General features: G+C 32.6%; 2 protein-coding genes across 8 annotated transcripts in view; one reads left to right on the top strand and one right to left on the bottom strand.

The window, feature by feature from the left end:
- Positions 1–20,974, top strand: part of DNAJC24 (DnaJ heat shock protein family (Hsp40) member C24) — a 69,321-nt gene extending 48,347 nt beyond the window's left edge. For 2 of the 5 annotated variants that reach the window (XM_079105488.1, XM_079105489.1), the window contains exons 4-5: positions 1,218–1,286; positions 2,679–6,703. In XM_079105488.1, the coding sequence (XP_078961614.1) occupies positions 1,218–1,286; positions 2,679–2,845 (236 nt within the window). In that variant the 3' untranslated portion in view covers positions 2,846–6,703. Of the gene's footprint in view, positions 1–1,217; positions 1,287–2,678; positions 6,704–7,736; positions 9,106–19,628 lie in introns of those variants that run through there. The other 3 variants (XM_079105492.1, XM_079105491.1, XM_079105490.1) reach the window with 3 other exon arrangements.
- Positions 6,062–22,261, bottom strand: part of IMMP1L (inner mitochondrial membrane peptidase subunit 1) — a 76,028-nt gene continuing 59,828 nt past the window's right edge. For all 3 annotated transcript variants that reach the window (XM_079105486.1, XM_079105485.1, XM_079105487.1), the window contains 2 exons: positions 7,071–7,181; positions 6,062–6,222 (listed from right to left, as the gene is read on the bottom strand). In XM_079105486.1, the coding sequence (XP_078961612.1) occupies positions 6,154–6,222; positions 7,071–7,181 (180 nt within the window). In that variant the 3' untranslated portion in view covers positions 6,062–6,153. The remainder of the gene's footprint in view (positions 6,223–7,070; positions 7,182–22,261) is intronic.

The raw sequence follows: 22,261 nt of genomic DNA, 5'->3' as shown, positions 1-22,261 counted from the left end.
ACAAGCATACAGGAAATATAACATGCCTTTAAACACAAAGACGTGTGCTTCGCATCTATAGTTGCTTTCTTTGTCCCAAAGTACACTTGTTTTAAACAGGAAAGTGCATGCTTATATTACCTAGACCATGTTCTTACTAAATTCAGGTGTGCCTCTGCTCCTTGAATCTTCCATCCATAAGAAGAAACTTTGGCAAAGAAAACAGCAGTGGAACATCAGCTGCTGGTTTGTAGGGTTATTGCTGTATTAAAGTCATTTTCTTTGTAAGTTACTTTTTATTGTTTCAGTAAGATGATTGATAGCCCCTTACATTTTGGTAGAGCTTTATTCTTTAAAGCATTTTTGATTGGAAGAATACCCATTAGTCTGCTTGAGCTGCCATAACAAAATAACATAGACTGGGTGATTTAAGCAAACTGTCTCACAGTTCTGGAAGCTGGGAATTCAAGATCAAGATGTTGGCCAGTTCAGTTCCTAATGAGGGCCTTCATCTGGCTTGCATACAGCCTTTTTGCTGTGTCCTCATATGGCCTTTCTTTAGTACGTGGGTGCATGGACATATAGAAAGATCTCTTGCTTACCTTATAAAACTACAAATCCTATTGGTTTAGGACCTTATGACCACCTTTAAACTTTATTTACTTCCTTAAAACCCTATCTCCAAGTAGTCATATTGGGCTTAGGGCATCAACATATGAATTTGGATAGGGGCTGAGGGAATGGGGAATTCAGTCCATAGCAATCTTCCAAAAATAAACAAATGAGGGAGTATTTCTGTTGTAGTGATGATAAAACTGATATACTCAAGTTAAAAACCTGGTAAAATATGACAACTAAGATTCACATACAGTTATTTTTACCCATCTAATACATTGCCTTCTTAGCTAGATATAATTTATCCAAAAAAAGTTTTTTTTTAAAGTTTCACAAAATAGAGGTTACCAATTACAAAGAATTATTAAACTGACTTCATGATTTTGTGTTGCATATTTGTATTAAATGGGATAGATTTTGACTTTAAGTTTATATAGAATGGCATGCTATATAGATATTTTAGTGAACTGAAGTCAGGTAGCCTTAACATTGCTTTCAAAAGCAGTAGACTAAGTTTTTAAATAATAGATAACTAGGAATTGTAATTACTATGCTGGAGTTGCTTTCTCAGCATTCTTCATAGGAAAATATCAAAATTAAGTGTCTTATTTTATATTTTACAGAAGATGAACTAAGAAATTTGGGCCCAGTAGATGCTCAAGTATATCTTGAAGAAATGTCTTGGAACAAAGGTTGGAATTTTTTTTTCTTTCTTTTCAAGTCATCTACAGTGAAGAGAAATATTTGGAATTTTTTTATAATAAAACCTCATAGGATATTTGGAAATCTTAATAGCTTGACTTTGCATATATATGTGATTTGTTTGGCCTGATTTTGTTTAATTCTAAACTGCACTTATTGATGTTCCTCTATATGACCCACTTCTAGTTATTTTTTTACTTTAATTAGATGTTAGGTACATTAGGGTTTCTTTTCCATTTGTTTTGTACTACTTTGGTTTTTGCATTACTCTCTGTAATAAGGACTTTATTAAGTCAAAGAGAGTGATTTTTCCCTATTCCTCTTTATATTGACAATTGAGATGAATTTCTATTAGAATTTTTATTTTCTCCTTATATGGAATCCTAATTTGTGAGGACAGGGCTTCTCTTGTTATACTCTACTTAGAGGCTTCCCTCCCCCTTAATTTTTTATTATCTCTTAATAAGAAAAATCAGTTACCGTCCTTGACCTGCCATGAGTTCATGTGTTTTTCCCTTTTCTATCATTAAAATTTTAAAACTTTATTAAATCCAATTTAACTTCTGCATGCTTTTGATGTTCCCTGAATTGCTCTGGGTAGATATCATTATATTATGGAAACTCTTTTCGAATGGAAGCCATGAGTATCATATTTTCATGTTTCTCTGGGCAAATGAAAATCTTACTATTTACTAGAATTTTTGTATACTCTTAACCTTGTAACTTTATTATTCAGCTTGGGATACAAATTACCTAAAGGATTATGAAAATTTACCAATGAATGTGAATGGTAGAAGATAAGCAGAGCCATCCTTTTCTAATGACAGATTCTTGATTTATGCTAAATGGGTCACAAACCACATTGATGTAGACTTCTATTTGACCATTCTGCACTCAACCACTAAAATTAATTCCCAGAGTCAATTCTTATTTGTAGTAAATAATTGGAAAGCTTGAATTTTTTTGTAACTGGGGCTTCCAGTATTAATAATAGCCTAGTTAGAATAAACAGGAATGGCTACTGCTGTGAAAACAATACAACAGTGACAGGCTTTTCATTGCTGGTTTATGGAGGGACAAACTAGAACATGTCTTTATTAGAGATCTGCCCAAATAAATGTATTTTTTAAAAATATAGTTTGCCTCCTTATCCACCAGCATTTATGTATGTGTTTAATTTCTTCTTATTATTTTCATTGATAAGTTTAATATTTTATTTTCTAATGATTCCTAATGATGTGAAAATAATGTAAACTTTATTATAGTTTTTCCTTTTATTTACCTTTGAATTTTTAATTAACAGTATAATTTTATCTTAAAAATTTAGATTGGTGGTTCAAGCACCTTCGTTTAGTTATTGTTTAGTATACCTTTTTTTTCAGTCTATGGACTTTTCATACAAATGAAGATGCCAACATTTGAAAAAGATGTACAACATGAAATCATCAAGGGTTATAAGAATATTATTGTCCCTGGAACTCCCCAAAGTAAACCTCTTAGTAAAGAAGATGCAGATGAATCCCATCCACAGCCAGTGAATCCGTATTAAACAGATACAATCAATCTCAGAAGTATAGAACATCTTTGATGCTTATTTAAGAATTTTTATCTTTGTAAAACTGTAAATGATTCTTACCATCCTGAGAGGAAATATTGAGCAACAACTGCATGAAGTCATTATTCTTGCAGGAATATTTAAAAATGAGTAAGAGCAGTCTTACCATATGAAGTTAAATAAAAAGTGTGATCATTTGGGCAAGTAAAAATTGTTTACATTCCTTTAAGATTGTTTTCAGAATGGCCTTGGATGGTGAAGATCCAGAAATGGAGAAAAGTTGATGAAACTCTCCATGATAGGTGTAGCCAGATAGTCTGCTGCTTGATCAATAATAGTATGAAATGGTGCATTTTATTATGCTTAGAAGGCATACATACTGCTAAGAAATTGAAGCTAACCTTTCCCTTACAAATTAGTCTATTATATAGCTTGATCATGTTGTTGATCTTCATTCATTATATTTAAAATGATGACTTCTGTGAAAATAGCATCTTGTTTGAAAACTTGATGGTAGTAAGAAATTTCAACAAACAGAATTTTTAGTGAGCACTAATATTTGGAAATATCTATAACAAAACTCCATAGTAGCTCATGGTGTCCTCTGTGTCATTTACCAAGCACATGTCACCTCAGATTGTCTCTTAGTGTTCATTGAAGTGGTAAAAAACAAGAGGGGGAGATTTAGCTTAAATCAATGAATAGTGAGAATATGTATATTTTTAGACATTTTTAATAACAAAACAATTCACTTTGAAAACATGCTCTAGTACATGTACATTGGCTTAGACAGGAAAGATGCATTTCTGAATTCAAGATTAAATTAGTTTGTATGGAGAAAAAAACACATTGTGGTGAAGAATAAAAACAAGGTTTGATAAAGTGTTTTTTTTACTGATAAGCAGGTCAGCTGGCTTACTGCTGTTTTTTTCAAGACTGAACTTGATAGCAAATACATTCAGTTTAATTTCTCCTTTTTTCTTACTACATATGATGAGATCTAAATGTTAATCAAGTTTGAGAACTGAATGCCAATATTTGATTGTAGAAAATCATGAATCCTTTGAGACCTACTTTATCTCTAATAAAAAAATCATGATATTGGTAAAAGAGATACTATGATTAGTAAGTTGTTTTTCTTTGATAGTTACTTCCAGAGATAATAAAATGGAAGACCAGAGGAATCAGAGATTCATTCAATCCAAGGACACTAGTAATTAAACGTTACAGGAAGATGACATACTTAAAATTTCCACCATTAGGAGTCTAACCATTGTACCACTCTGCCTCCTTAGGGCACGCCACTTCAGAGTTTCCTGTTGGTTCATATATTATTTGTAAATACCAATCAATCAGGTACACATACATCCCCCACGTGGGGTGGAGAAATTGTAAAACTCTTAGGTGTTTATATATTTGAGTGAAGATTCTCAAAATCATGTGATACCAGAAAGGAAGTATTGAGATATTTCGCTGATAAATAGTTTGCCAGTTATCTCTCCAAGGATAGACTCTAGGCAAAATACCATGCTCCTTTTTCTTTCACTGTAATATTTAAAAAATATATATTTTAGAGAAGAATATAAAATTTATATGATTCTTAATGAAACATTTCACAGGTTGCTTCTAAGCATCCTTTTTACCCCACCAAAATCACTGAACTGTTGATTCTTAGCTTTAATCCATCTCACCTACAGATAGATTCTTTGGTAATTTTTAGAACAACAATATTCCTTTGTAAGAAATGTTTTCCAGTACTCCCTTAAATACATTTTATCTTTATTGTGGTATTTTTGTTTTCCAGTTTCTATGGAATAAGCTCTGCATTTTTAAAAGTTATTAGAAAAGTAGTTGCTTGTAAGCATTTGAAGCATTATTTTTTTTCTTCACAGGTGACTGTTCTTTTTTTCTGAGTTGCCGATGTGGTGGAAAATACAGTGTTTCCAAGGATGAAGCAGAAGAAGTTAACTTGATTTCTTGTGATACATGTTCACTAATTATAGAACTACTTCATGATAGTTAAAATTGTTGACTACTATTAGAATCCTTCAACTGTATATTCAGACATGATGAGGAGAGGCCATTCAAGCATCAAGGAAATTAATTCTTTTTTCTTCCCTATTATTTGCAAAGAAATTAAAAAATTATCAAGCAGAGACCACCTAGATCAATAAAAATTAATGTAGTTATTTATATGTACTTATAAACTATATTTACAAATTGCCATAAAGAGGACTTGAATTATATTTTATGAATTCCCATCTTAAAACTTTTGTTTTCCCCTTAATAAAAAATAAGAATTTTCTTTTCCTTAACATAAATGTCTCTTATTGGGAAATAATATTTTCATATTCCTCTAATGGATGATGTTCCTAGTAGATAAAGTTATAGGCCTATTGTACACCTAACTCAAATTCTAGTGTCATCATAATTAAATTAGAATCTGTGAACAATATGTGATTCCAGTTCTATAATGAAGGCTGAATATGAAGAATAAAAAATGTGAAGTGATAACTAGAAAAACAGATTTGGAATAAGACTTGGCTCCAGTCCTGGACTTCTAGTTCTAAAACTTATGAACACCACCATCTTCAACTTTGAGTATAATTTAGGATAGGGAAGCTTTAAAACATAGTCTGAAATTGGTACATCGCTTTCCTTTTTATTTCAGGGTGTTTTAAGTTTGGTATCAATTGCCATATTTGTGAATAAGGAACCATTTCATTGCTGGTATGATGGACTTTATAAAGTATTATTGACTATAATAGCCTGTAATGTCATACCTTTAAAGATTTATTTTTCTATATATTTAATATTCTTTGTACAGTATTAATCAGAACTCATTTAAAGAACTTCTCTAATGGAATAACTGAAACTTTAACTTCAAATGAGTGGGTCAAGCATATAACTTAGAAGCATTTTATTTAGGATGGACTCCTGATGTCAGATTGAACTTATAAATTATAAGAATAATTAGTGTTCTGACTTACTTACTCTAGTGAAGTATAAGGCAGTTTCAAGAAGAGATTATTTTCATTTTACTTATAAGACAAAAAATTAGCAAGTGAGGTAGTCATTCAGATACCCCCCCCCAATATTTTGTATCTGACATAAAATTTAGATGGAACACTGACCTTGGATATATTTTTACACAAATATTTTGAACTCAGAGTTTTCAGAGTGTGTTATTTTTTACATTTAACAAAAATATCTAAAACTGAACAGCAAATAGTTTATTGGTAAGTACATGGTTTCAACTGCAGTAATAAATTCACTTGAACAGGAAACAATAATCAAGCTTGCTAATCATCAGAGAATCTGTGGCCATTTGGGCTGTCACGTAGAAATCCAAAATCACTCAGAGGCCAGATCTGTAAAACCAAAATGTGATCGAAGACAATTAATAAAAGTGATGTTATATCATCATTATTCCCTTCTCCTATTCATCCCTTTTCTCTATACTAAATAGGTAAATGCTTTATCAGTCAAGAATAAAATTTTCTGCATCAGAACAAGACTTAGAAAATCAACTTGTATATGTATTTAAACATTGAGTTTGGAACATTCAAATATACAAGAATGATATGTGTGTGGTTATGAATATATATGTTTGTGTTTTATTATCCTCAACTAAGAATTAATTGTACACTTTCAACCTAAAGTGTTTTGTTTTATGTATTTGAATATGGCATTTGTTTAATTCTGAAAATTATCCAGTTGCCCCAGATATTCATGTGTTTTTCTTCTTATTGCTTATGATAATAAGGAAGAGCCAGTAAAAACGATAATCTTCCTTAAGAATTGTACATTTGCTTCAACCACAATAAACTGTCCGTGACTCACTGTATTTAACTAAGGTATCCTTGCTTTATAGGTAGTATGAACCTAGACTGCTCTCCTGCAAATGCTTACTAAAATATGCCCAGGTTGTATATGAGAAAATTAGAAAATTCAAATGAAAGGTTTCTTTAGCTACAGTTATTAGTTTCAATTTTATTATTATTGAAAAATCATTCTTAATTACCTGTCTTGCGAGACAAGGCAAGGGAAGAGGATGTTTCATGTAGAGATACTAAGTAAAAGCCCTCATGTTATAAAATGTAGTTAGTTCAACAGTTAAATCTTAATCTTGAACATTTCAAAGGTTGGTTTTGGGGAAATACACAATATACAGAATACAGCTTAGAGAATAGTCAACATTTCAAGCTGAAAACCGTACCTTAAAAAAGATTCGTCCTCTTATTAGTCCATATGGAATAGGTCCATAATACCTGGAATCTGTAGAATTCTGTAAATTATCACCTTCTAACCAAACATGACCTGTTGGTACCTAGAATTACAGAAGAAGAGCAGCCCCTTGAGTAACAATAAAACCTAATTTAGGTGCTACCATTAAGAAGTATATCATTTGGAATAGGGAGAAATATCCTAAAGTTTCTTTTATAAAATACATACAAATCCTAAGTTGCATTTTTGCTTCCATTTCCTGCACAATAAAATAAATACCAAAGGTTTCAATTTTTTAAAAGAACTATTTTTTTTTTTTTTTTTAATCATACTGTTCCCAAACAGTAATTTGTTATACAAACCTCGAACTGAGGTTAGAAGAGATCAAAACTGTGACAGGGTCATTAATTTAACAGACTTCAAAAGAGGTCATTAGGATACTGACTGAAAATGTGCCCTCCTGTCTCAATAACAGCATAAGCAGGGCAGCCACTCACTCAGCAACATCCTGGGGCCAATACCAAGGCCAGACCTATTAGAATGCTCATGATGAACTAAATGGTAATTGATTGTGACATCAATTACAAATAATCTCATCATTTTATTGGAGTGGACTTGTCAGAATTCTAATTAAGATCCCTGTTCTGCTTTTGTATAGGCCATATCTTCAATGCATTATACTTTGATAATGACCATCAAGAACCAGAAGGACCTATTATAAAATCATCAGTTGTAAAATGAATGATGGTGACCTTCTACTAAATGGAAAACCTCTCTCATACGTTCTGTGTATTAACTGGTATTAAATAAGTTTGAATTTTCATTCAATGATGATCAATATAGTTAGAACAAAATACATTACAAAAAATGCCTTCTGCAATATGAGATATTTGACCTACTATTATCTGTTCAATATAAACTTAAATAGTTACTCTCTACCAACAATCTTTGAAATTGCCTTTGCCAAGTTGCTATTTTACAGTTTTTGTTATTTAAGAAATTTCAATCATTGAACAGAACAAAATGATCTTTTGGGAAGGAATTTATTTTTACTATTTTTAATTGGTTTTGATAAGAGACTGCATTTATTTTAGTATGACAGATTATATTTTTGAAAAAATATTTATGCAAGCATGAAAATTTTAATTTCACCTTGAAGAGCTTATAATTCTGCAGTGTCCTGTATCACAAATATTTATCAAAAACCTTTAATTCTTTGCATTTAGTACTTGCATTTAGCACTGAAATTTTAAATCTATTTTATAAAAATGGATATGTTTACTAAAAGAATATCAGAGGAAACCCAAGTGTACTTATGTATACAAAACCACACTGGAAATATGTACATCAAAATGATTTTAAAAAAAATACCAGAGAGTATAAGATCACTCATTTTTATTAGTGAAACTAGTTTACAGATCCTAGGGCCAATAAGCAAAGGTAGTTCCTACCAATTCAATAAAAAAGATTTGAGTACAGTGAAACCTTAAGATTGATCAAGAACAAAAATGAGTATAAAATGAGAACCAAATAGTGAATTTGGAAAAGCCATATATAATTAACATTCTAAGGTATTAACTTTGGAAAAAGATATAAAGTCAGGATTTTTTGTGTTTAAATTTTCATAGTTGCTCAAAATGCTTGTTCTGAAGTTCTAAAAATATGTGATTGGTATGAATAAATAAGGCACACTTTATTAAAAAGCACCATACCAAAAACCTAGGGAGATCTCTATGCCTCTGACCATAAACCAGGACCCATGGTTTATACATTCGTCTCTCCATGAAGTTTTCCCCAAATTTGTCTTCCTATACAAAATTCTCTGATTATTTAGGGTACTTACCATGTAGTCAGCCTTGCTTGAGGCCCTGGATTATGGTATCTTTTTACTTGCTTGGTTTTTGTCTAAGTCTTCACTATTTTATGAGAAATTAAATCAATAGATAGAAATGTCATGATTTTAATTATTTTGAGTATTACTTTTCATTACCATTGTTATTAAATTTTTGCCAGCCAGATTGTAAAAAATGGTACCTTTGTGTCTTCATTTGCTTTTGTCTTATTATGAGTGAGGCTGAATCTCTTCATGTGTATAAAAGCCATTTATATAGTTCCTTTTCTATGATCTCTCTTTGCATGTCTTCTGCCCTCTGTCTATTGGGTTGATGATCTCTTTCCTCGTTTCAAAGGAGCTCTTAAAATATTATGAAGATTAGCCCTTTGAGATAAAAATGACAAATACTTATTCCCAGTTTGTCATTTCTCTTATCAATCTTTGCTTTTATGACTTCTGGATTTTGAATCATAGTTAGATTTTCATGGTTTAGTTTTTATATTTAAATATTGTTTTGGAATGTATCCTGACAGATGGTACATGGTTTGGAATATTTAGAATTTCTGTTAATGTAGGGCAGTAGGATGTAGCTCAGTAGTAAAGCACTTGCCTACCATATACAAGGCCCAAGGTCACTTTACAGATAGTTTCTTTTAAATTATTCAAATAAAATGCTGAAGTATCTCAATAAGATTAATAATACAGAAATTTTCTGAAAGAAACCCAGAACTTATCATCAGGAGCCTCTGGAGGAAAGTGACCCAAGCTCTCTATATTGAGTTCTTGATTACCAGTTGGTAAAAAGGGGAGGAGTAGTAAAACCAGTATCTACGTGGATTTTTTTAGTCGATTTCATTTGATCCTCAAAACAACCTGTGAAGTACTGTTAGTGATGTTTTATAGAATAGGTTCAAATATGTGACATGATAAATCCTACTCATCTGAAGTTCATAAATGGCACCATACCACCATGCATCCATTTATAGTAAAGGAATAATGTATCTCGTGGTCTTAACAATTGATGTTAAGTATACCAAATCAAGAAAACAACCTGATCACTTGACAGTTCCCTTCATCTAGCAGAACTTCTCTTAAATTGGAAAAACATGCACATGTGCATCTTTGCAAATCAAAGCAGTCACATTTGCTGACCTATCAATTTACTTGTTCTACTGGTAGCAAATTCATCATGTTTGAAATTATTCCACTTTTGAAATATGTAACTTTTTGGCACTGGGGAGAAGGGTGTGTGCTTTAAGAATCAATTTCATAGAAGTACACTTTACATATAGTAAAGTATCTCATTTTAAATTTTAACACAATATGTACACACCCAGGTATCCAACCACTACTTCATTGAAGAAGACATGGAATATTTCTATTGTTATCAAGAATTTTCATTCTGTTCCTTTGTAGTAGCTTCCCACCTCCACACTCAGCCTTTCAGTCATTAGAGATGAATTTGCATGTTTCTGAATTCCATTATATGGAATTGCAAAGTATATGTTGTGTCTGGCTTCTTTCACTCAGCAAGATTTTATGATTCATCCAAGCCTTATATATCTATCACTGGTTTTTTACTGATGAGTAGTATTCCATTCCAAACTGCAATGTTGACCAATGAATTGGTTGGTGGTTATTTGGGTTGTTTGTAATTTGGGATTGTTATAAATAAAGTCTTGTGACTCACAATGGATCAAGGACCTTGAAATCAGATGAGAGACCCTACATCTTATAGAAGAAAAAGAAGGTCCAAATCTTCAACTTGTTGGCTTAGGATCAGACTTCCTTAACAGGACTCCCATAGCCCAAGAAACTAAAGCAAGAATCAATAACTGGGACAGATTCAAACCAAATAGCTTTCTCTCAGCAAAGGAAACTATCAGCAATGCAAAGAGAGAGCCTACAGAGTGGGAGAAAATCTTTGCCACTCATACTTCAGATAGATCACTAATTTCCAGAATATATAAAGAACTCAAAAAACTCTACACCAAGAATACAAATAACCCAATCAACAAATGGGCTAAGGATATGAACAGACACTTCACAGAAGAAGATCTACAGGCAATCAACAAACATATGAAAAAATGTTCAACATCTTTAGTAATAAGAGAAATACAAATCAAAACTACCCTAAGATTCCATCTCACCCCAATTAGAATGGCAATTATCAAGAATACAAGCAACAACAGGTGTTGGCGAGGATGTGGGGAAAAAGGTACACTCATACATTGCTGGTGCAGCTGCAAATTAGTGCAGCCACTCTGGAAAGCAGTGTGGAGATTCCTTAGAAAACTTGGAATGGAATCATCATTTGACCCAGCTATCCCACTCCTTGGCCTATACCCAAAGGACTTAACATCAGCATACTACAGAGATACAGCCACAACAATGTTCATAGCTGCTCAATTCACAATAGCCAGATTGTGGAACCAACCTAGATGCCCCTCAATTGATGAATGGATAAAGAAACTGTGGTATATATACACCATAGAATATTACTCAACCATAAAGAATAATAAAATTATGGCATTTGCAGGCAAATGGATGAAATTGGAGAATATCATGCTAAGTGAGATAAGCCAATCTCAAAAAACCAAAGGACGAATGATCTCACTGATAAGCAGATGATGACACATATAGGGGGTTGGAAGGGGGCAAGAATGGAGAAAGGAGGGACTCTATAGAGGGATAAGAGGGGGGATGGTGGGGGAGGAAAAAAATAACAATGAATCAAAAACCATTACCCTAGGTAAATGTACGATTACACAAATGGTATGCCTCTACTTCATGTACAAACAGAGAAACAAGCTGTATCCCATTTGTTTACAATAAAAATGAATTTAAAAAATAAATTCCTGTGAACATACATATACAAGTCTATTTCTTTTCAGTAAACACCTAGGGGTATAATTTCTAGGTTATCAGTATATGCAAGTTTTATCTTAAACTATCAAACTTTTCCAAAATGATATTATTTTTGCCTAGAGCAATGTTTGGCTGTGTTCCTGTTGTTGCACCTCTATAGCACTTGATACTATCAATTTACTTTTTTTTTTTTTTTTTTGCCATTCTAGTAGGCAAAGGGTATTGTGGTTTTAATTTGTACTTCTCTGATAAACACTTTTTTGTGATTAGTGCATCAATTGTGAAGTGTATTAAAATATTTTGGCTATTTTTAAAGTGGGTTATTCATCATCTTGTTCTAAGAGTTCTTTATAAAACCTTAGCTACAAGTCTTATGACAGTATTTGTAAATATTTTCTCCCAATCTGACAATTTTTATTTATTGATTGATAAATAAAAGTCTTTAATGTTCCTGAGGTCCAATTTGTAATGTTTTCCCTTTTTTGTTCCATATTTTGGTGTCCTAAGAAATCTTTACTTGCTCCCAAGTTGTGAATTACACTATATTTCTTCCACAAGTCTTACAGTTTTAGTTTTATGTATATATATATAAGAGCTATTTTGTGAGGTATTTGTTGCTTCTGGTTTTTGTTCCTATTCTCATTCTTTTGGATTGAGTATACTTTGAGTAACATTTTATTTCTTCTGTTGGCATAATTGCATTTTATTTCTGAAGTTACTGCTCTAGGGTTTAGAATAGTACAGATCTTTAATCACAGTCTGCTTTCACATGAGATGTCATTACCTTCACATATTATATTGTTTCATCTAAGATACAAAAATTTTACAATATACAGTTGGTCCTTTGTACCCAGGGTTCTGCATATGTGGATTCAACCAACCAGTTGAATGGTGAAAATATTTTGGGGGAAAAAAAAAAAAAAAGGATCTATACCTAACATAACACTGAATTTTTTTCCTTGTCATTCCCTAAACAATACAGCATAACTACTGACATTGTACTTAAAAGTAGGTATCATAATGTAGAAATGATTTAAAGTATAAGGAAGAAAGTATGTAGGTTATATGCAAATACACACTTATATAAAATAACAGTGTCTGAAGATTTTCAATCCATGGGAGGTTCTAGAACCAATCCCCCACGGACAACGGCAATGACTATAATTTCATCCCTATTTACATCCCCTGGTGTTTGAGCTCTAGTTGCCAAACATTTTACTTCTACCCATGTCACAAGTCCCACAGTAAATCATCACTATTGTTTGTTTAAAACAGTATTTAAAGAATAAAAAAAAAAAAAAAAACCAGGCCGGGAATATGGCTTAGTAGTAGAGCACTTACACAAGGACCTAAATTCAATCTCCAACACCACAAAAAACTAAAACTAAAGTTACATATGATTTCAGTGTGGTGAGGTCTAACTAGCCAAGCATTAAGTTCATATGAAAACAAAACAAAAGGGCCAGGGATGTGGCTCAGTAGGCTTCTGAACACTTGCCTCACATGAGCAAGGACCAGCATCCAAACTTAGCACAGTAAAAAATGAGAGTCTTGTATGTAACCACACATTTAGCATTAATGTTTCTGGTGTTCTCTATTCTGTTATGACCCCAAACTTCCATCTCCCATCGTTGTCTGTCAGTTTGAGTAACATCCTTTAATGTTTGTACATCAGCTGGCAATTCTTAAAAAATTCTCTGAAATTTTCCTTTGAAAATACCTTTACTTCACCCTATTTTTCAAAGATATTTGCACTGGATATAGAATTCTAGGTTGACAGTTATTTTCTCTCAATTCATCAATTCATTGTCTTTCTTTATGAGGCTACATAGTAGAGATTCTTTGTTCTCAAATTGCCTGCCCCCGTCCCCCCATCACAACTTGATTTACTTTGAATGTTTTCTCTTTATTACTGGCTCTTTGCAATTTGATCATGATGTTCTCTGTTGATTTTTTTTTTTTTTTTTTTTTTGGAATATTTTACCTGAACTGCTTGTTTTCCTTCTTCCTTTTCTTCTTTCCCTTTCACTGAAGATTCAACCCAGGGCCTTGCACATGCTAAGCAAGTGCCACTAAGCTACATCCCCAGACCTTTTAGCTTTGAGAAAAGTTCTCACTAAATTGTTCAGGTTGGTCCCAAACTTGTGATCCTCCTGTCTCAGCCTCTCAAGAGCTGGTATTAGAGGTGTGTACCACTGTGCCTGGCTCTAAACTTTGATTTCTAGTTTATATTTTTTTCTCAAATGTGGGGAAAAAATATACCTTTTTTCATCCACTACCTTAGAATTTCCACAACATATTTGTTCATCTGTTTAATACTAAGTTACCAATGCTATTCATTTTTTCCCTATATGCTTTCCTTCCCTTCAATTTATATAATTTTTATTGCTATCTTCAAATTCACTAATCTTTTCTTTTGCAGTTTCTAATCTGCTGTAAAAGCCATCTAATTATTTTCAAGTTGCAGGAATTTCATTTGGTTCTTTCTTATATTTACCATCTTACCTCACTGTGTACATCTTTTCCTCTATATACTTGAAAGTTTTAGAACTGGTGTTTTAAAATGTTTATCTGCTAATTTCATCATCTCTGTCATTTATGGGTCTATTTAACTGATTTCCTTCTGGTTATGGGTTGCATTTTCCTGCTTCTTCGCAAAGTAATTTATGATTTAGCTAGATGTTCATTTGTTGAGTGGATTTTGTTGTCTTATATTCCCTTCAAGCTTATGTTTAAGTTTGTTAGATTCTCTCATTTAGCTCTATTCCTAAGGAATCATCCTTCTAGGGTCTTTACTGAATGCTTGCCTATCCACAGTAGATGGCTGATGAGAACTCAAATATATCTCAGGCCTGTGTGAGTTCTGGGAATGTTTGGTTTACAGCTCACTGGTCTCTCAGTTTTATCAAGGGCAGGTACAATTTAATATTCAGCACCCACCCAAACCATGGAATACCAATGTGGAGCTGTGGAGATTTTCCAATAGCTCTGATCAGACCTGAGTCTGATCCATAAATCTCAACCACTAAGGATCCCTGGTCCTCATTATCTCCCTCCTCAACTCAACAATTACATCTGTGCTTTGCCTAAATTTCCTCTGCTTGCACTGTAGTTGGAAAACTACCTTCAAATAGAAGTTAGGGCAAGTATGTGTGTAATTCATCCTCTTCTCTCGGGATCACAGCCTCATACTGCCTACTGTGCAATGTATATAAACATTTGTTCACCAGCTATTTTGTCATTGCCAAAAGCAGGTGTTTCAATTACCTGATTTTTAAAGCCTTTTTGAAAAAAAAGCTTAATTTATAACAATATGTAGAAGAGAATAATTTTGCTGAGGACTAACATTTATGATGTGAAATGTGTTTTGGCATCTCTATTTCCTACACATTTTGTTTTACCTTTCTCAACCAAAATGTCCAGAAAAGATATGTCAAACTCAGCATGCAAATGTGTACTAAGGAGGAAAATCACTATAGTACTGTCTACACCTCAAAATAGGCAACAGTATAAATGTTCTTTAAATAAATGTAAAGTTAAATAAAATGTACTTCATTGATACAATAACAGACACTGATTAAAAAACAAATATATGGAAAGATGTCTATGATGCAATTAAGTTGAAGGACAATCAGAATAAGTGTAAAAAGAATTTCTTTTACATTTTTCATAATTTACAGTTTTATGATAGTGTATATTTATATAATTTAACATGTGTACATACACATACACAGACAAGAATATGTGAGTCTAAAAATGCTTAACCTTTTCAATGATACTTGTACTTTTTAAAGAAAGGGATATCAGAATATTTCCCATCACGATGTAATAGAAAGCTAGGAAGAACTTTGTGGAATTTTCTTTTTTTTTCTTTTTGGTCTCTGGTAGTATGGAAAGAGAGTGATCTAATTTCCAATCCATATACTAGGGTTTACTTCTCGGTAAAGTAAAAGTGAATGACTGTTCTTAGCAGTATCTTCACTAAATCTCTAAATAATTAAAATATTGATCTAACAGAGAACTCATTTTTTAATACATAAAGTAAAATAAAGTTTTGGGCTTGAGTTTGAAATGCAAAACCTGTCTCTTCTTGTATAAAGTAATGCCAGGAACAAAACTTCTAGCTCAAAACAGTAATGTCTGTTAGATTAACCTACTGGTTATCATTAAGTTGAAAATTCAAGCAAGATAAGAAAAAATGAGAATGGTACAGCGATTTTATAATAAAATAAGAACAGAATAAGATGACAGATTAAAATGTGCTTTTTAAAAAGGTACGACTAGGCTGGAATAGACTCCAAATACATAAGTGTTTTGCAAAGGGCTCAAAAGGAAAATTCCTAATTCTGTGTCTTTGTTCATGTTACCTATAATCAAAAAAATTTTATTTTTATAACTTGTAAATCTACCATGTCATTTTGAATAAATGCATAAGACTGAATAAGAATATATGAATGTTTTCAATGAATGCCAAAGAAATGGTTTTCATTTTTGCTGAAATCTGAATTTTCCTGTTGTCTCAGATATAACTAACTTTAGAACTAAAATTTAAAACATTAAAAGTACACCTAAATGATTCTCCCCCCCCCCCCCGCCCCCTTTCTGTGTCAGAGGTTTACTTCCTGAGCTATGATAAAACCTAATCTCAGGACTGGACAAAAGAATCCAGCCTGTAATTCTCGGCTATATTTACTGAAGTCTAGTTAAGTGCCTCTTTTTCAGTACAAGCAACAAATGTAATTGCCTCATGGCCTGCGGGTGTCCATTTAACAAAAGGCTTTTGTGAGGAAACCCACAGGTGTTACCTTTCTTGATTCAAGTGAAATCTGATGAACGTGTCCACAATATCAAATAACACATTTGCTAAACTAGAGTCAAACTCATTTGATTAACCAAAGGGCATCTAATTAAGAAAATATTCAGACTAAATATAAGATATTTGTATATTTGACCTTTCAAGTGTTTCAAAACACAGAAAATCCTAAGGAAAGATTGATTTTTAATAAACCCTTTAATTGCCAAATATTTCACAGTTTATAACCAGCAAAGGTAGATGTGCACTGGCCCTATCTGACTCTCAAACTGACTGCAGAAGAAAAGGAAAAAGTAGTCATTAAGGAAACACAAATTACACAAGTGAGAAAAAGTTTTCGGATTTTTTTTTTTTTGGTGGTGCTAGGGATTGAACCCAGGACCTTGTGTAGAATCCTTTTTGCATGATTATTTTTTTCCTTTTCCTGTAATGCATAGGAAAAACAGGCATATATATTCTATGAAAGTGTTCAGATAAAGGCTTTTTGCTGCTTTTTGACAAAAATGAAAGTGATATATCAGTGACATCTTAGTCAAAAGTATTTTTTATACACATATTTTAAAGATTTTGTGTCTAAAGGAATAACCTGAAATATAAGATGTGCAATTTCCTTGTCCAAGAGAAAAAATCCACATGATGAATGTACATTCATAAGATGCCACTGTATTCTAAAAATACCTATATAATTGTTTTTTATGTTACTATCTTCCAAATAATAAGTAAAATGACTATACCACTATGTAGCTAATATATCTGTTTAATCATGACACATATAATTAAAATGTGACCATGCTAAGACCCAGTGCACTTGAACTAGTATTTGGAAAATGAAATAATTTATTAATAACACTATTCTAAAGGGATTGCTTAAAGTTTTGTGTTTGACTTGGGTAACAGTGAAATTAGAAACATCTACCATAAATAATTGTTGGAGTTTACCCTTCCCATACCAGCCAAAGGTTGTAAACAAAAACATATATACAGAAGAGAAGAATTAAATTCCTGGAGGTAGTAAATTAGGAGAACTTTTTAGAATAGAAAGCTGAGGAAACATTATTAATTTTAAATTTTAAAAAATGAGACTGTCCCTAGTTCCAGTTTACAGGTATCTCTGAAAGCATATTCAAGGAACAATTTCACTATATATTACAATTTCATTGACATTCTTCTTACCATTACTTCTTATCTATTCTACCTGAGCTAACTGAGGCAGTGGAATATTTGGAGTCCTGATGGAAGTGCTTCCAAATGCTTGATGATGACAAAAATATTACATTCTTAAGGACCAGGTATGGAGTAATTAATAAAGTGATCGTTTCATTGGGTACTATTTCTATGCAGTCCTGCTTCTTTTTCTCCCCATTTGAATTCTGTCTTAAAATGTTATCCTATTTGTGTCATTCTTGGGGACTGTTATTGCCCTTCTCTTTTTAAAAATGATGTCACCTTAATTCAAAATCAGTCATCACCAAAGAGTAATTTACACAAAAGTTTTGGTGGGCTACAACTACAGAACTAGAGTGTAATTGGGGGATATGCTTTTTACTAGCAGGTTCTCTTTCATTATTGAGTAACTCCATGCTGTGTAGGGTTAGAGCTTATTTTAAGACTTGACTTGCTTATTCTCACAGCTTTAACCAACTAAACTAAGTTCCTTCATCTCCCCTTTAGGTACTCAGTATTTCCATCCAGCCTGAGTACAAATCTCTGATGGGTTAAGATAATGGTTAAAAATATATTCCACAGAATCACAGTCCCTAGTTCCAAATGTGGCTCTCCAACCTACTAGTGATGGACCTATTTAAACCTCATCTATACAACTGAGACAAATATCTTACAGATTATTGTGAAAACCAAATGAAGTAACAAATAAAGTCTCTTGGTATCTCTTAGGCATTCAGGAAGAGAACTTACTAGCAATTGTCTCTGCTGCTCCTGTGAATGGGGCCTGCTGGGCTTGCTTTTTTCCTATTTTCCTAAGCAATCTACCCAATTCTCTGAAAATTGTACTGTGCTTTGTAATTTTACTTTGATTATGTTTTTGGTTATTTTCTTTTATACTGTATTTAATCATATAACTCTGGTGCTAGCCAAGTCTTTGAACTGAATCTAGTGTAAATAAAACATACATCAATTGTGAATAAGTGTATATTATGGAAACTGATTTAATGAAATTCAGTCTTTAGGATCAGACCATCCTAGGTTGATAGTAAAGACATTTTTATTCTTTTACCAGGCTTCATTGTCAATTCTCAAATATAGAATGCTTAGGCCCTTCCTTATGAAGTATCCACTTCAGAAACAATTACTAATTTCAGCCAGGAGGTAGAAGAGGAGGAAGAGGGTTGATATGGAAATCATAATTCTGATGTCCCCTTCTTAAACAATGGATATTTACCCTGTGACTTTTCTTTTGTTCTAGTTTTAAATACAATGATGCCTGTTCTGTTTTGGGATTAGTATTTAAAAGAAGTGTTTTATACTCTCATTCTAAGACTATCTCTGCACTTTGATTTTAATATTGTTTGAAATATTCTTGCTCTCATTACAAAAGATGAGCCTACTTTAATGCAACACAGGGTGTCTCAGAGTATAGTGAAACATAGTGGTAAATATTAAAATAATGAGTTTGGCTCTCATGAAATATAATGTCTGGCTCTCAAAAAACAGTTCAAAATAGTAGATAAATGAAATGCATACTGTATAAAATATGTACTGATATGTCTGTACCAAAAGATTTTTTCCTGGCATTTGGCATAAGTCTTCCCAAAATTTGAACACATCCATATACAAACATTGCTATTGACGAATCTTTACAGCTCTTTTCAATCTCTTATTACCTCTGTGTATAACTGCTTAGTATAAATTGGCTAGAAAACAGATTTATGTCTGAAGCAGTACTAGAAATAGGTCACCAGTAAAAAAAGTGTCTATACTCCAAAAAGGAAATGATCAAAATTATGTAGGGCTTTTTGCACTTGATGTTACTAATGCATTTTATTAAAAAGGCACTATTGTCTGTTTTTCTTTGACAGATATTTCTACATGTATTTTATTCATCAGAACACACTCTAATGTTTCAAATCCTACAAATTATTTAGGATGAAATACAGCTTTGTGAATACGAAATTGCAAATTAAGCAGGTGGATGACAGACGACATTTTTTGTGATGATGCAGGATACAAAGAGAGTATATGATGATTTTTTAAAACTAAGATTGAAGTCTTTAGGCTGAGAGCATCAAAACATTGTTTGGATTGCAGGATCATGAAAACACAGTGTGGACATCAAGGAAAGAGTAGCAAAGCATCCAGATGTCATTTTGGGAAAGTAATTTTTTTGCCACTTGCTGAAATAATTTAATTAAAATACAATCTATCTTAGGCTTTTAAGATTTCTAACTTGTCTAAAATTGAATGTATCTTCTCTTCATTTCCTAAATTTCCCCTGTCCTATTGAACCACTTACCTCTGTTGCTAAAGCTAATAACTTGGGTATCATTTTTAAGTCCTTCCAGTTATCCCTTTCTTCCAGCAACCAATCTCATCTAGAAAGCTCCTTAATCTTTCTGTAATCTTCGTTCTTCCTTCTATTCACAATGTTATTATCTCAGTTATTACTCATTCACCACCTATTAACTAGGCTCCCTGCCTCCAGGTTCTCCTACTCCAAACCATTCTCTATTGCTCTACATTAATATCAGAGTGATCTCTTAAAAACTATGTCAGATCATATTATCCCCCTGCTTGAACCATACAAGCAACTGTGTTCACCTTTTATCTTTTTTGCTATCCACTCCATTCAGAATGTGTTCCACACATAGGAACTTACATTTGGCAGTTCCCCAAAGTAGATTGGTACATTCTCACTTCTAGATTTTCAGAATATGCTGCTTGCTTTAGCTAACTCTACTTATTCTTTAAGCTTTAACTCGAATTTCACCTCCCCAGTTTGGAATAATCTTATCTACTCTACTCTGGAAAAATATCCTGATGTAATCTTAGCTCTCTATGCATAATACTATTATACCACATTGTAATTCCTTGCTCTTCCAATTTGCTTGCAAACTTCTAAAGTTGTATTGTCCAATACAGTAGCCAATAGTCAATTTTAAAATTATATAAAAATTTGAGAACTTAGTTCCTCAGCCACAGAATGGGCCAATAGCCATATGTACCTAGTGGCTACCATACTGTACAGTGCAGATACAGAATATTTTCATTATTTCAGAAAGTTATGTTGGACATTACTAAGGGCAAGAACCTCACATGCTGACCCTCAAGTAAGTGCTTAAGAAATGTTTTGGAATTAATAAATGCATATATAAATTTAAAAAGAAAGTTGAGAAGTTAATGTCTGTCAAATGTGGCCTAGTCCTATAGTCTGACTGCTCCTGAGGTGGACTTATAAAGGAATATGCCTCAATATTGGGATTGGTTACGGGCCAGAAGTCCTTACCAGTCTATGTCCTTAGACCTACTTTGATTTTCTTTAAATAGGGAAGTCTGGTCAAATTTCAAGTGTCTTCAGACAACATAGGTTTCTTGAATACTTCTGATTTTAGAAGTTCATACACATAATGTACAGAAGTAGATGAGAATCTTAAATTACATATTCGAACTTTAAATTATTCACATCTACAGTTGCATTTCCTTAAATACTGCTTAGTCTCCTTTCTCTGTTGGCCCTGCATGTGTGTCTGGTGGGGATGCAAGCAGTAGTTGTGCCATATGAAGTGATTTGTACCTTCTCTTAAAGTACTTATTAAAATCCTAACCCAGAAGGAAAACACTCTCTCAGTTGGCAGTAAATGACTTGTAATGCCAGTAATTTCTTGCTAATTTATACCTGCAACTGTTTTATAAGATGCATACCTGCTTTTAAAAAAAAGGTTAGTTCTCTTTTCTATTCTTAAAGGAGAGAAGAGTTTGGTAAAGTAGGAATACTTTTATTGGCTAACACTGAACAGGTCATAGAAACTACAGTTAACTTTATCAAATTTTAATTACCAAACATTTAAATTAGTTGCTTATTCCAAGACATTTGAACATATTCCACCTAGTCCAAGCAGCTTTTCCAGCAGACTTAGTAAAGATGATTATATCAGATGAGGAAGCCACATGACACCTGGAATATATTCTCTTTACTACCAACAGAGTTTGGAGTCTGATTCAGATACCTCTGTTAAACAGGAGTGTTACAATTTTAGTCTTTCTTCATTTCTCTCAATTAGTTTAGGCAACCTTAAAATAAGGGGTCTCATATAAGTTAAAATAAAAATAAATATATACATTTTGCTGAATTACATTCTGCCTCCTTAGATTTGCATATGTTGCTCTGACTTTCCAACTTCAGTTAATATATTGGTAGGTGAAAAACATTAATTTCAGATAATTTGCTACTACTTTAGTAGAAATGTTGATCTTCATATATACACATACATATTTTCCAACACACAAAAGTAAAATATTACAAAATTCTATAATATACATCTTATTAAAGTAATCTCAAATCGTTCTGAAAATGTTCTGAGAACACATCAGAAAATGCTTAAATTGAGGGACCTCAAAGAACATTCTTTAGTTATAATATCTCAATGGAAACACCTCAGATTAGTAAACAATAAGTCAAATTTATCTTCAGAATTGTGTTATCTATAGGATGGAA

This window comes from Sciurus vulgaris, assembly GCF_902686455.1.
Source record: "Sciurus vulgaris genome assembly, chromosome: 11".
NCBI classification, from domain to species: domain Eukaryota; kingdom Metazoa; phylum Chordata; class Mammalia; order Rodentia; family Sciuridae; genus Sciurus; species Sciurus vulgaris.
The sequence above is the reverse complement of the archived record's forward strand: the minus strand, read 5'-3'. Positions and strand labels throughout refer to the sequence as shown.